At 45.1% G+C, this 14,447-nt stretch overlaps 2 protein-coding genes across 2 annotated transcripts; one reads left to right on the top strand and one right to left on the bottom strand.

Moving 5' to 3' along the window:
- Positions 1-5,638: 5,638 nt before the first annotated feature.
- On the bottom strand, positions 5,639-8,790 carry WFDC9 (WAP four-disulfide core domain 9). Its single transcript, XM_066387099.1, has 4 exons — positions 8,702-8,790; positions 7,683-7,834; positions 6,669-6,810; positions 5,639-5,829 (listed from the first exon to the last, which is right to left on the bottom strand). The coding sequence occupies exons 1-4, from the start codon at positions 8,746-8,748 to the stop codon at positions 5,760-5,762; spliced, it is 411 nt and encodes a 136-aa protein (XP_066243196.1). The 5' UTR covers positions 8,749-8,790; the 3' UTR covers positions 5,639-5,759.
- A 3,305-nt stretch (positions 8,791-12,095) lies between these two features.
- On the top strand, positions 12,096-14,431 carry LOC136407081 (WAP four-disulfide core domain protein 10A-like). The gene is made up of 2 exons (XM_066387665.1): positions 12,096-13,167; positions 14,055-14,431. Exons 1-2 carry the CDS (start codon positions 12,933-12,935, stop codon positions 14,252-14,254), a joined length of 435 nt encoding a protein of 144 aa, XP_066243762.1. The 5' UTR covers positions 12,096-12,932; the 3' UTR covers positions 14,255-14,431.
- Positions 14,432-14,447: the final 16 nt, after the last annotated feature.

The raw sequence follows: 14,447 nt of genomic DNA, 5'->3' as shown, positions 1-14,447 counted from the left end.
CCCCCCCCCCCCCCCCCCCCCCGCCCTGAGTGTGCGTATGGGCAGTGGGAGCCAGTGACAAGTAACAGAGTAGCAGCATGCAAGTGCACAGCTGGAGGGTCCCGCCCCATGCACGGGCACTGCAGTGGGCATCAGCTGCGGGGGTCTAGATTGTCATCTTTCAGTCATGCAGCCTCAGAGGCCTGGACTGGCTGCCAGTGCAGCTCTGGGACTCCAGCAGGGGCGGGGGCAGGAAGTAGAGAAGGACTCTGATGGCTGGTGTCAGTGACTGCAAACACCTGTGGGGCAAAAGCGAGAGAAATCTGCAGGGTGTCTGCGGCAGCTGTTCTGCTCGCCATGCGTTCCCTTGGCGGTGACGTTGGCTGGCTTTGTCTGCAGAGTAGGGCACTATTTACCGCTGCTACTGGTCGCCCCTACTTTTCTCCCTTGTTGCTAGCTGTCTGTATATGCCTCAGCTTTGCCCATCAGGGTGGGGTGAAACTGAAGCCAGACCTTTGCGTGGCGTCCCAAAAGGCCAGGGAAGTTGGTCCCTCACCCTGCTCTTCTGTTCCTGGTGAGGGGACTCTTTCTAGCATGGGGGAAGGACTGATGGTGGCAAAGTGGAGCTGTTCTTCCTCTTCTTAGGCTGTTATTCTCAGGTTATTTTGCTGTTGTTCCACTGTGTTGCTGAAGTTTCTTAAGTGGACTCCAGAGCTCTCCCAGAGCTGTGCTTGTTCATGGATAACTATCTAATTGTTGATCTTTGTGGAGGGATGGAGGCTGGGGTCTCCCATGTCATCATTCTGTTGTTACCACTCTGTAGCTATATTTTTTGATATGTCATAATTGCATTTTTCAGTTAAAAATATTTTCGGAAGCCCTGGCCAGGTAGCTCAGTTGGTTAGAACATTGTCCAGATATGCCAAGGTTACGGGTTCGATCTCGGGTCAGGGCACACATGCAAGAATCAACCAGTGAGTGCATGGGTAGATGAAACAACAGGCTGATGTTTCTCTCTCTCTCTCTCTACTTTCCTCTCTAAAGTATATATATATATATATATATATATATATATATATATATATATATATATATATATTTCTATTTCCTATCAAGATTTCATTTGGCCCTGGTTCTTTAGAATTGCTTTATGTAGATTTTAACCAGGTGGAAATTTGGACTATTTTATTTTATTTATTTCTAATTTATTCCACTATGGTCAGCTTGATTTCAATTTGTTAACATTTGTTGAGACATTTTTTAAATGAAAAAAGAAAGTATATTCCACAGGAATTCTGAATTTATTTTTGATACACTATAAGTTGATTATATTGAATCACCTTTTTATTTATGTTGCTTAAATCTTCTATAGCCTTACTGAATTTTTTGGTTTGTGGTTTTTTTGTTTGTTTTTGGTCTTATTCTGTCAGTTACTGAGAGAAGTGTCAAATTGTCTACTGGGTAGTCATGCTGCTGGCAATGGCAGGACAATTTACTCGGGACAAATCCTTCCACTAAAGCTAAAATGAGTTGCCCGGGGCGGGGGCAACCACCTCCCATTTCTGCAGCTTCCAGAGTGGGCTAACTCCTGGCTTTGAAATAAGACCACCAAGTGCAAAGACTCTGTGTTCTTTAGTGCATGGGGAAGGGGGGGATGGGAGTGCCTTAGCTACCAGGTGGCCCTAGAGTTTCCCCCAGCTGCTTGGGTGTTCTCACCATTCGGCAGGAAACAGCTCATTGATTTTGTCCTAAGGCAGTTAGTCACCCCCTGCTAGTCCAGGAGAACGCTAAGGACCTGAGCTCCCTGCCCAATGCCCCTCCCCAGCCCTATTCCCCACTCAACCTCCTACTTGAAGCAACTGTTCACTTTGGGCCCCAGACAACGTTCACTGGCTAGCAGGAAGAGGGATGGATGATATGAACTATTTCATCTTGAAAATATAATGGTAATAGGACCATGGGAGAACACAAGGACTGTATCTGAGTATTGTAAATTTGACATTGTCTGTCATTTAATATCAAGTCTCGCAGGTCCCATTAACATATCTTAGACATATATATAGTATTATAGCAATAATCTTTCTTCCCTGGCTGACCTTGTCTATCAACTTGGAAGATATCTAGGAATTCAAACTATTAAAGCAAGGCTTGATTAAGATTTTTTCAGGCTTACCAATGCTAACAGGCCTTACTCAAGAGTATTTTAGGAGGGGAAATGGCTTTAATTTCATGCCCTCTTGAGCTCTTTGAAGTTTGGGGGGAGAGGTGGAAAGAGATAGTGTGGACAGGCTGATTGGACTTTAGTAACCATTTTGTTTTAAGCTCTTTTTCTAGAATTTGCTATTCTAGGCACTGAGCTATTTATCTCTTCCACTGATACCAGTTTAAGGGTCTTAGGACCATTTCATACAAGGGACAGTTTCATGCCAAGAGAAATAAGCCTGTTGCACTGGCCAGTTGCAATCCAGCCAGGATATAGTCTTAATACCCAACTCACAAATGCACCTTTCAGGAGTAAGCCAGTACATTTGGGTTCAGGGCAGATATACACAGGGCAGTTTTCCAAATTAAAGCTGAAAAATTGTCTGAGGCATGCCAGCCAAACATCCCAGTTTGCCCAGGAATGAAGGGGCTCTTGGAACATGAGACTTTTAATGCTCAAACCAGAAAAATCTCAAGCAAACCCAGAGGAATTGGTCACCGTAGACTTAGATCAAGTTTCCAAGAAGCAGACCAGAGATGGGAACTCAGGTGTGTGTGAATGATTGAAGACGTGCCCGTCAGAAAAGAATGCCCTTTCGTACAAACATCTAAGGCAGTGAGGAGGAGATCAAAGGAGGCATTTAGCAAGGATGTCATCTCAGGTGAAGTCTAGTTGGCCGGAACCAAAGCTCTGGGGTGTGTCCCTATCTATAGAGTTGTTCCCCACAGAGGCAGAGGAGCTGGGCTCTTTCCTGTCCTGGGCTTCCTCAACCTCCAGAGGCAGGTCTCAGGGAAGAACCTTTTATGTGCCCTGGCCGGTTGGCTCAGTGGTAGAGCATCAGCCTGGTGTGCAGGAGTCCCGGGTTCGATTCCCGGCCAGGGCACACAGGAGAAGCGCCCATCTGCTTCTCCACCCCTCCCCCTCTCCTTCCTCTCTGTCTCTTTCTTCCCCTCCTGCAGCTGAGGCTCCATTGGAGCAAAGATGGCCCGGGCGCTGAGGATGGCTCTGTGGCTTCTGCCTCAGGCGCTGGAATGGCTCTGAATGCAACAGAGCGACGCCCCAGAGGGGCAGAGCATCACCCCTGGTGGGCATGCCGGATGGATCCCGGTCGGGCGCATGCGGGAGTCTGTCTGACTGCCTCCCCATTTCCAGCTTCGAAAAAATGCAAAAAAAAAAAACAAACAAAACCTTTTTTGGGAGATCCTTAACACTTTGTTCTTCTATCCTTTTTTTTTTTTGGTTAGGAAGGAATAACCACTTCCACTCTAAAGAGCTCCAAGTCCTCCCTATCCCTGAAGGCCAAGACAAAGCCATCCCGAGGGATGTTTACATGAGCCCCTGAACCATTACTCTGAACTCTAGGGCACTAACCCATTTTCTATTTGGCATTACTCACTTGACGCCCTTGCCCGGCCTTGGTCTTTGTGGCATCACGTTTGGGAGTCTTTCTTTGGGCTATGCAGTGGACAAGTGTGATGTGCTGATTTATCCGTCCAAGTGAGAATATCTGGATCTCTGGGCCAGGAAGAGGCACTAACCTGGGTTCATAGTAACTATTCTATAATCTCCTCATCCAGGGAAAGTTATACAGTGGTACCTTGAGATACGAATTTAATTCGTTCTGTAACCGAGCTCGTAAGTCAGTCAACTCGTATATCAAACTGATGATACTGGACCTGTGTGCCAATGTGCCAACTAGCAGCAGCTTCCCGAATCATGACTCGTATCTCAGAATTTCGCTCGGATCTCGAACAAAAATATGGACCGAGTCACAGCTGATACCTTAAAAAAATTTGTATGTTGGTCTGTTCGTATCTCAAGGTATCACTATATTTTAAAAATAATCTGTAAGATAAGAATGGTAGAAATTCAGATAGAATCTAGGGAAACAATATAGGCAGGAAGACCTGCCTTATGTTACCTGAAATTTCAAGATAAGAATAATATTATCCAGATAAAACTGCCAGAAAGACAGAAGTGGCCTGGCAGGAATATAGCAGGACACTGGGGATGGCAGAAGGAGGAGTCATCCTGGAAGCTCCGAGTACCAACCCTGAAGGAAGAAGCACTTTCTCTATGACAGGAGATGCCAGCTGCTTACCAGGGGTGTTCTTGCTCATGTGGAGGCCAGGGTCTTAGGTCTTGGTTGAGGAGTTTGGCTTTGCATAAGTAGACTCCAGAGACTGCCATGTGTTCATCAAATTCCTTTCTCTATTGTTCTTGGGCACAAGGATAGATTGTATTTCTTTAGTCTCCTTTGCAAACAAGTGGGAACATACGACTACATTATGGCAAACAGAATGTGGATAGAAATAATGAGCTCCACTTCTGGGCCTGGCCTTTAAAAACCTTCTGTTTCAGCCTCCATGCTACCTTTCTTCTCCCATCCTCTAGCTCAGTGGCAGTCAACCTGGTCCCTCCCGCCCACTAGTGGGCGTTCCAGCTTTCATGGTGGGCGGTAGTGGAGCAACCAAAGTATAAATAAAAAGATAAATTTAACTATAGTAAGTTGTTTTATAAAGATTTATTCTATCGCCTGACCAGGCGGTGGCGCAGTGGATAGAGCGTCGGACTGGGATGCAGAGGACCCAGGTTCGAGACCCCAAGGTTGCCAGCTTGAGCATGGGCTCATCTGGTTTGAGCAAAAGCCCACCAGCTTGAACTCAAGGTCGCTGGCTCGAGCAAGGGGTTACTCCGTCTGCTGAAGGCCCGCGGTCAAGGCACATATGAGAAAGCAATCAATAACAGCTAAGGTGTCGCAATGAAAAACTGATGATTGATGCTTCTCATCTCTCTCCGTTCCTGTCTGTCTGTCCTTGTCTATCCCTCTCTCTGACTCTCCCTCTGTCTCTGTTAAAGAAAAAAAAAATTAAAAAAAAAAAGATTTATTCTATCAAATTTAGCGAAAATCTGACATAAAGTACTTGGTAAGTAATTATTATTATATGCTTTAACTTGCTGTAACTCTGCTTTATAAACTTTATAAAGTAAAGTTACTTCCCTACTTTATAAATCACCATTACTGTGGAACCGGTGGGCGGTTAGAAAATTTTACTACTAACAAAGATACAAAAGTGGGAGGTAGGTATAAAAAGGTTGACTACCCCTGCCTAGCTGGAGGAAGAGGAGGCCCTGGGAGATGGTGGAGCTATAGATGGATGGAGCCAGTGCCCTTGAATTTTGGTATAGGTGGCTGTTTGCTGACTATCCTCAGTGAAATGTATTGTGAATGAAAATAAACTTTTACTATGTTAGCCCCATGACATTTTTATAAATCTTGATATTTTTGTTATAGCCATGAATTTACCCAACTAAAACCTAGGTCTAACTGGGAAGGTAGAATTGGGTACCCATAATGGGATGGGAACAACTATTGGGACCACTGGGGATTATAATGAGAGCAGTGGAGTCACAGGGACGGCGTACAGAAAAATGCAGAACCCTTAGGTTGGTACATCCGTTTATTTGGCAAAGACTTGAGTTTTCTCAGGATAGAGAGGACAAGGAGAGAACAGAGAGGTCCTCAGCTGGAGCCCATGGGAACTGCAATAGGGAGCCAGGCAGCATTCTTCTTAGACTACATAGTCATCCCCTCACCTGAGCGGCTAGTCAGCTTAGCCAGGTCTAGCATTGAGTTATAGGGTTCTCTGGAAGAGAAAAGTTAACTGGTAAAACATCAGGGAACCTGGTGGGGGGAACATCCATTCCCAAACTTCATTACACTCTTGATCCCAGTTAATGGGAACAGGCATTGTTTCTTTTTTTTTTTTTTTTTTTTTTTTTATGGGATTATTATTATTATTTTTTTTTTTTTTTTGTATTTTTCTCAAGTTGGAAAACGGGGAGGCAGTCAGACAGACTCCTGCATACGCCCTATCGGGATCCACCCGGCATGTTTGCTCCTATGGAGCCTTGGCTGTGGGAGGGGAAGAGAGAGACAGAGAGGAAGGAGAGGAGGAGGAGGGGTGGAGAAGCAGATGGACGCTTCTCTTGTGTACCCTGGCCGGGAATCGAACCCGGGACTCCTGCACGCCAGGCCGACGCTCTACCACTGAGCAAACCAGCCAGGGCCTTCATTGTTTCTGTAAGATTGGGAGTTGCCCACTTTTAAGCAAGTTCACCCAAAACGTTTGTCAACTGAGTGCCTGAGTGGAGAGCGGGTCTCCTTGGGCAGGCTGAGACAAGGGGCCAATGGAGAGGCCACTCTAAGGGGTATACCTGGGGCTTCGAATAAAGGAAGGATAAACAAACTGATGGGTGAGGTGTCAGTAATGAGAGTGAAAGAAAGAGCAGAGGTCCCCCAGGTTGGTATTTTGGTTTATTTTTCAGTGAATGGCAGCCTAAGTGTAGAGATCGGAGGGCATTGCCTTCCACTGCCTGGCTCTTTGGCCAGGACTTGGCAGACTGCAGTCCTCTGTTCCAGGTCACATCTGGGTGGGAGTGAGGAAACAGATCCAGGCCCAACCTTCCTGCCCAACCTACTCACTCATTGTGCAAGCAGATGTTTCCACAGTAGGTCCAGCAGCATGTATGGTTTGGTTGTAAACAGTCGTGTGACTTAGTGCACCTTGTCTCGCAGTACTTGGGTGGAGGCTGTACCCAGCACTGCTCAGTTTCTTTTGCTTCAGCTGGAAATGAGATGGTAGGAGTTGGCAGGGTCTCTCCATTCCCAGTTTGGAGAAGAAACCCTTCTCAAGCTTAACAGTCCCTGAGCTCAAGAACCTGTGCTTCAAGCTAGAAAGAATTTCTCTGCCTTTCAAGAAAATCCCTCCCTTGAATTCTAGCTAATGTCTTTTCACAGGAGACTATCATTGCATGACATGACTTTCCTCTTTCCACATGTCCCCACACAGCATTGCTGTCTGGGAGCCCTCACCAAGCTCCCCAAAGATAGAAACCTACACCCTAGCCCAGTGGCTCAATGAATGAAGCACTGTCCCAGCACACCAAGGTCACAGGTTCCATCCCGGTCAAGGCACATACAAGAAGCAGTCAATGAGTTCACAACTAAATGGAACAACTAAGTGGAATAACAAGTTGATGCTTCTCTCTCTCCCTCTTAAATCAATGGGAAAATTAGATAGATAGATAGATAGATAGATAGATAGATAGATAGATAGATAGATAGATAGATAGATAAAAGACCTAGGATACCCTCACAATGTATGACATCGCCTCTCCAATCATTCTCAAATAACCTTGGATTTCAGGACCTGCCATCCTCTGGCTCCAATTTCCACAGCCAGTTTGCAGAATGAAAAGCAGAGCTGCGGGAGAGACTAGAAGCTTACATTGCCTTTCCATATACCCAATATTGCTTTCAGATCTGAAGGCAGGAGCTTGAAGGTCAGAAACATCCTACCAGATCTTTCCTGGATGCCTCTGCTTTAGTGAGGGTCTGATCCTTTGAAGGGCGATTCTGGAAACTGGGCCCTGAATCAGTTATGCCAGACATGCCAGGCCTGGGCAGAATACCCTCCTCCCTCCCCATGCCACCTACAGTAGTCCTTTTTCCCGAATCCTCCCAGCACGGGCAGAAGTGTCACAGCCGCACAGATGAACATGATGAGTAGGAGAGCCCAGGGCTTCATGGCAGGCTCTGTGTGTGTCTGGGTTAAATTCTGACAGAAGACAGGTCTCTTCCAAATGTTGCTAGAGGGAGGAGAGGAATTAAGGAGAATATGGTAGGAAAGAGAGAAAAAGTGCTTGTGAATATTGTGTTATTCTTTCTCCTACTTTTCACCCTCTGACACCTAACAACATATCAAACCAGCCATTGGCTTCTTCCCTCTCTCACATTACATACCACTTCCTCCACAAGGTGATTTCTTTTAAAAATGTATTGCTATTTTCCCAATTAAAAAGCAATAAATCATCAGATTGTATGATTTATAAGACAAAATAATATAAAAGGGAAATGGATAAGCATCAGAAATTCTAGCACCCTAGAGCTAACCAGTATATGGGTATCCTTTAGTGCCGTAGTCATTATTTTTATGGAATTGGAATAATAGACTACACTGAGTGTCCTAATTTTTTATTTAAGATCATACATAACCAGATGATACCATTTAGACCCTAAAACAAAGAACACCAGGGTGATTCCAGAGTGAGTAATGAGATGGATTACTCAGCAGGGCTTGAGAAAGATGACGGCCAATAACGGGTCAAGGGACTCTTAAAACGTTCATCACCATAGATGGTGTAAATGCAAGTTTTAGGCATGTGAATCACTGACTCATTGGCTCTAAGGCAAATTAGATCTAGGTGACATGAGGAGAGACAAGAGCAAGAGAAGATTATATACAGAGAGAAAAATAGGAGAGAAGCCCTTACAATGAAAACCATCAAGTGTTTGGGGGCTTCCACTCTTAGACGCTTCTATCTGCTCTGCAACCTTCTCCTTTCAGAACGCGCATCCCTGCTGGCTTGCCTTGGCACAGCTTGATGAAGTAAAATTGCCAAATTAAGGTGTTGAGGTTTCATATACTATTGAGCAATATTTATATCAAAGGATACAACTTAATTGGTGAAGCTCCAGGCCAAAGGAGAGCTATCTTGAGCATGGCAGGCTTCCAGCAATCTTATCAATCACTTGCTTTTTTTGCACAGGAAAACCAGCGAGCATTAGATCCGCAGTCCTTGAGCATGGCTTAGAGTGTTCTTCTCATCCTCCAAAGGCACCAGCCCTGAGCAAGACAGCTGTGCAAAGCAGATGGTCTGTTAACCACTTACAGGTGAGGGTACGAAGTATGAGTAACTAGGTGAAGGCGGGCATCAATGGGAATGGCCTCTGGATTCCTGGCAGCTGCCTTTTGCACAAAGAGGGAGGCAGACTGGCACACAGTGACAGAACTACAATAAATCCAAAGTAATAGGTTCTGTAAAGCTGTTTATTGGTATGCAAAAATATCATTCTAGACCTGAGTTTCCCAGAGCTTTGAGATCTGTTCATTTAAAAGGCCTCATGCTTAGTCCAGTTTTCTGAGTTTCCTATTTGCCCTGAAAGTATGTTCAGGACCTGGGGATGCCCAATCCCCTTCTTGTCACAACTCAGGTGTACCAAGTGATCCAAGAGAAAAGAAACAGCATCGCACCCTGGCGGGGTACTACTCGCATACAGAGTTCTGGGCGGGTTCTTTGGCCACCCTGAGAGTGAGTATATAGAACAATGAAAAGGTCCCTAGGTATCAGAAAGATGCAGAACTACTGTTCCCCACAAATTTAGGATCCTGGGCTTTCCAGATAATATTAAAGGAGAGAAAGTATTGAATTTCGAGTCAGGAATGCAGGTGTCTTGTTTCATCTCTGCCCCTTTTACCTGTGGGACCTCAGACAGGTCACATCACCTCTCTCTCCATTTCTCATTTGACGAACAGAAGACAATGATCCTCACTTCACAGGAGTAATGTTGACATCACCTGAACAAGGGACTCATCCCAGCAAGCCACAAACAAAAGCTTATGCCTCAGGACCCATAGCCGCACCTACCTCTGAAGGTGTCTAAGTTGAGTGTCTACAGAAACTGGCGACAGTTCTTTTATCTGGACTCTTCTTACTTGGGGAGGGGAAGGGAGGTTTATGTCCTGGAACAGAGAGCAGAAGAGCAGAAAAGCAAAGGCCTAGAACTTAATGATGATTTTGGTAGTGACAGATCTTTATGATCCGCCCAGGAATTCCATGTTGGCCACATCACAGGCCGTTTTCTTCAATACCCACCCAGAAGTACTGGATTTTCTTTGATGTGAACAGTATTTCCTACTAAGCTAGGAGGAACATTGTGTACCTGGGTTGTAGCTCTGACCACCCTCAGAAGACCTCAGTCTAGAGTCTTTTATCTGATGCATTTGAGTCTATCTATAGGTGGGGAGTGGAGGATGGTCTGTGTGTTTATTTTCCTTTGACTTGTTGTGTGAGTTACTGAAGGTTTCACCCTCTTCTGTATTGATTCTCCTCTCCTAATTAAAACTTAATATCGTCTCCCATCAAATGCCATCCGGCTTTTATGTGGATAAAGAGACCAAGCAGGGAGGACAATAAGAAAGCTAGATTTGGTTTACTAGACATCAGAGATGGGCATTATATCGGGCATTCGTACGCATGACTTGACGCCCATTAGGAAAAGAAGAGTCGAGTGGACAAGGGCAGAGACTCCCACGGAGCAGACGCCCTCCTCCCAAACCCTGTCCACAGGTATATTTTATGCAGTGATGAGATATATCCATAGGTGAGTGATTTTCCCCAGGCTTTGTTGGGTGCCTTTCGCCACGCGAAATAGACGCCAGGATTCCGGAGACTTGGCTGAGGAGGATGGACCAGTACGGAGATAAGAGGCCGAATCTGGGGACCTGGGTACAAAGTTGTGGAAGCAAATGGGAAGGAACTTTGGTGGAGACTGCATACAGTGCCAAACCTAAAATGACTGAATTATGGATTCCCAAGATGGTGTATATCGCAGGAAAACGATGTTTCATGCAGGGCAGCCAAAGCTTCGTGCTTTGTGTCTGGCCCAGAAGTTGAGGGTCCTGATGGTTTGTTTGAGAAGCAGACACTGATGAGTGCCAAGGAGGTCCCTCCCAGGATTCCTGCCACTCTTGGTTCTGGATCCCGCGGATGTGTCCGCAGGAAGCTCTGCAGAATCTAGCAATAGGTCCCCATTTAAAATGCAGTGTCCTATAGGATTTGAGGAAGTTGACTCTCACCCTCTGTAGAGTGAAACATGTTTATTTTTTTAAATAATTCTCTATATGTATATGTATGTGTGTGTGTGTGTGTATATATATATATATATATATATATATATATATACCTACATGTATATTGATTTATCTATACTTAAAGACCTACTTACTCTTTCATTTACAAGTTCCACTTCTCTTACATTAGTCTAAGATCAGACAACCAACTGAATGGGAGAAAGTATTTGCAAACATCTCTGATAAGGGGCTGATATCCAAAATATACAAAGAACTCATGCAACTCAACAACAAAAACAGTTTAAAAATGGGCAGAAGACCTCAGCAGACACTTTTCCTAAGGAGACATACAAATGTTCATATACCAACAGGTATATGAAAAGATGTTCAACTGAAATGCAAATCAAACCCACAATGAGATACCACCTCATACCTGTTAGAATGGCTGTTGTCAATCAGACAAGAGATAACAAGTGCTGGTGGGGATGTAAACTGGTACAGCCACTATGGAAACAGTATGGAGATTCCACAAAAAATTAAGAATAGAGCTACCATATGACCCAGCAATCCCTCTTCTGTGTATCTACCCCCAACATTTATTTGTAAATATATATGTATCCCTATGTTAATTGCAGCATTATTCACCATGGTCAAGACATGGAAACAATTGGATAAAGAAGATGTGATACACACACACACACACACACACACAGAGCCATAAGAAAGGGTGAAATTTGGGAAAACATGATAAATCTTGGGAGCATCATACTAAGCAAAATAAGTCCGGTGGAAAAAGACAAGGACCATATGATTTCATTCATATGTGAGAGATAAAACAGAAAGCAACAAACAAACAAACAAAACCATGAAACGAACTCGTAGGCAAAGACAACAGTATGATGGTTATCTGAGGGGAGGGGGGGAGGATGTAGAGAATGAAGGGGTTCCAATAGACAGTGACAAAGGAGACTAGGCTTTGGGAGGTGAGCACACGATGCAACATACAGATGTAGTATAGAATTTTACACTTGAAACTTATGTAACTATTAACTAATATTACTCCAATAAATTTAATTTTTTAAAAAATTGATTTATGAATTAAAATGCTCAATATGATATTGTCTAGATCATCAGTAATTGGTATAACACAAATGCTCGACAATAGGAATTTATTTCATTTTATTTTTTTTATTGATTTTAGAGAGAGTGGAGAGACATCAATATGTTGTTTCACTTATTTATGCATTCAGTGGTTGATTCTTGTACATGCCCTGACTGGGGATGGAACCTGCAACCTTGGCATATCGGGACAATGCTCTAACAACTGAGCTAACCTGACAGGGCCAATAGGTATTTCTTTTAAACGAAAGCTGTACAGTTATGGAAAACCATGTTTTGTGAAATATACACATGATTAAATATGGGTGGGACACATGGGTAGCAAAATGTGGGTGATTCAAAATGTGAGAAGACAAAGAATTGTTCATATTAACTATGCAAGGAAGCTAAAAAGCTAACAGAGTCGACCCTCGAAAATGTGAAGGTTGGGAGTGCGGACACCGGTACACTCAAAAGTTCATTTATACATATAATTTTGACCCCCAAAAACTTAACTATAGTTGGGCCTTAGCATTCACAGATTCAACTAAGGGCAGATGGAAAACAGTAAATATATATATTGATCCTGGAATTGGAAATGCAAAAATACTATTTTCGAGCCATAGTTACTTAAAGCTGCAGATATGAAATCCTGGGATACCCAAAGGCCAATAGTACTTATTGAAAAAAATCTGAGTATAATTCATTCAAACACGCAATTCAAACCTATGTTGTTCAAGGGTCGACTCTACAATGAGACACAAGTTAATTCTATACAGTGAGATTATCATCCTTTTTAAATTATATTTTTTTCCTGTAATTATTTTGTAGTTAGAAAATAGAGATAGGTTATATCTTTTAGGAAAAGAGTTCTGTTCGCAAAAGAAAGGACAGTCTCTGCAGAAGCCCAAGTCCCCCACAGAACAGGCCATGGAGGGGCAGGCTCAGGGAGGAACATGGACTCCTTGCCCTGCCCTGGCCTGGCCAGTGGAGGCGGGGAGGAGCCCAGGATGACCTTTCCTTCCTTCCCTCCTCACGCCAGCGTTCCAGGAGTCTGTGCCAGACTTAGAGCTCACTGCTCTGGCAGAACCATGCCAGCCCGGGCTCGGCTGCCCACCCTGCTCCTCTGTGTCCTGCTGCTGCTGCAGGCCCAGGGAGGGCCCCGTAAGCGTAATCGGAACAAGATGCAGAGTAGGTGATGTGCTGGGGGCAAGGGGGGGAGAGGGGCTGTGTCCAGCTAAGGAGGACCTGGGGATTGGAACCTTTCAGCACACCCTGCTCTGACCACAGCACTATGACGGCTCTGGGTCCTCCTGACCCGCGGCCTCCAGCCCCTTCAGCTGGCCCTGGGCCTAGTGAAGGGGGCGGAGGGCAACCTACATCTTTTTATCCTTCATTCCAAAAATCTGGTACCGACAATAGTGGCAGGTGCAGAGTTGAGAATCAGATGGGCAAACGAAACAACTCTTCTTTGACTGATGCACATAATGTGACCGGTCAACATCCAGAGATGTTTACGGGAGTAGATCTAGAATGAGAGGACCTGGGAAAGCAACTTTTGGGGTACAAATGGTCAAGTTAAAGTTATCAGCAAAGGGCCAGATGATGACAGTGGAAGGGAAATATTACAAGTGTTATTTTGGGGTAAGGGACAGGGATACCGCAGACAGTGACAGTGACAAGAGGAAAGAGAGGGTGGAGAGTCAGGTTCATCTTCTTAGGACCCTGCACATTCTGGAGAGTGTAGGGGGGGTGTACAGATGTCTCAGACTGCTCTGAGTTCTCAGAGTCAGAGTGTGGTCTATGGGGGTGACTTTACCAAGTCCATGACTAACGGGACACAAGGTCCTGGCTGTAGGAGTATGGAGAGGCTCCAGGAAGCCCAGGCACTGAGACCTATTGATGGGGAACAGGGATAATGGATTTAAAATACAGCCAATCACCAGCATTTGGAGAGGGGCAGCAAGTGAATTCCCTGAAACGGCTAAAAATATCACGAATGAGATGTATCAGGGTCGGGAGGAGGCTGTTCACTTGAGGGAAGTGGTTCCATTGAACCTGCTCCTGCTCCGTTCCAGATACACAGCAACCCACAGAAATCAAGCCGTGTGAGAAGACAGTCAAAATACAGTCGTGCAAACGCCCCTGTACACACCACAGAGAATGCCAGGCAAACAACATATGCTGCTCAACCTTCTGCGGGAACGTGTGCGGGAACATTCTCCCAGTGGGAGCGGAAGCTCAGGTGCGCATCCTGCCCCCCTCGCCCTCCATTTAAGACTCTGCTGAAGCACAAGGACCCTATATCCCAGGGACCGGGTTGTCAGGACCCGTGCCACCCAACCCACTGTCTTAACAACTTGTTCCTGTCAAGTAAACCAGAACAAATGCCCAAGGAACTGCCTAGCTTCTCCCAGTGCCTGCGGTCACCGAGAACCCTGTGCAGACCCCAGCGTGGCCCACCCCTCTGG

Source organism: Saccopteryx leptura, chromosome 5 (assembly GCF_036850995.1).
Source record: "Saccopteryx leptura isolate mSacLep1 chromosome 5, mSacLep1_pri_phased_curated, whole genome shotgun sequence".
NCBI classification, from domain to species: Eukaryota; Metazoa; Chordata; class Mammalia; order Chiroptera; family Emballonuridae; genus Saccopteryx; species Saccopteryx leptura.
This window is presented reverse-complemented; position numbering and strand designations above follow the sequence as displayed.

Coding starts and splice junctions, on each gene's coding strand:
- WFDC9 (XM_066387099.1), bottom strand. CDS start 8,748: ATGCTCAAGATAGCTCTCCTTTGGCCTGGAGCTTCACCAATTAAGTT. Junction 6,811..7,682: donor ATTCGGGAAAAAGGACTACT/GTAGGTGGCATG, acceptor TCTCATTTCCAG/CTGAAGCAAAAGAAACTGAG. Junction 5,830..6,668: donor AACATCTGCTTGCACAATGA/GTGAGTAGGTTG, acceptor TTTCTCTTCCAG/AGAACCCTATAACTCAATGC.
- LOC136407081 (XM_066387665.1), top strand. CDS start 12,933: ATGGACTCCTTGCCCTGCCCTGGCCTGGCCAGTGGAGGCGGGGAGGAG. Junction 13,168..14,054: donor TAATCGGAACAAGATGCAGA/GTAGGTGATGTG, acceptor GCTCCGTTCCAG/ATACACAGCAACCCACAGAA.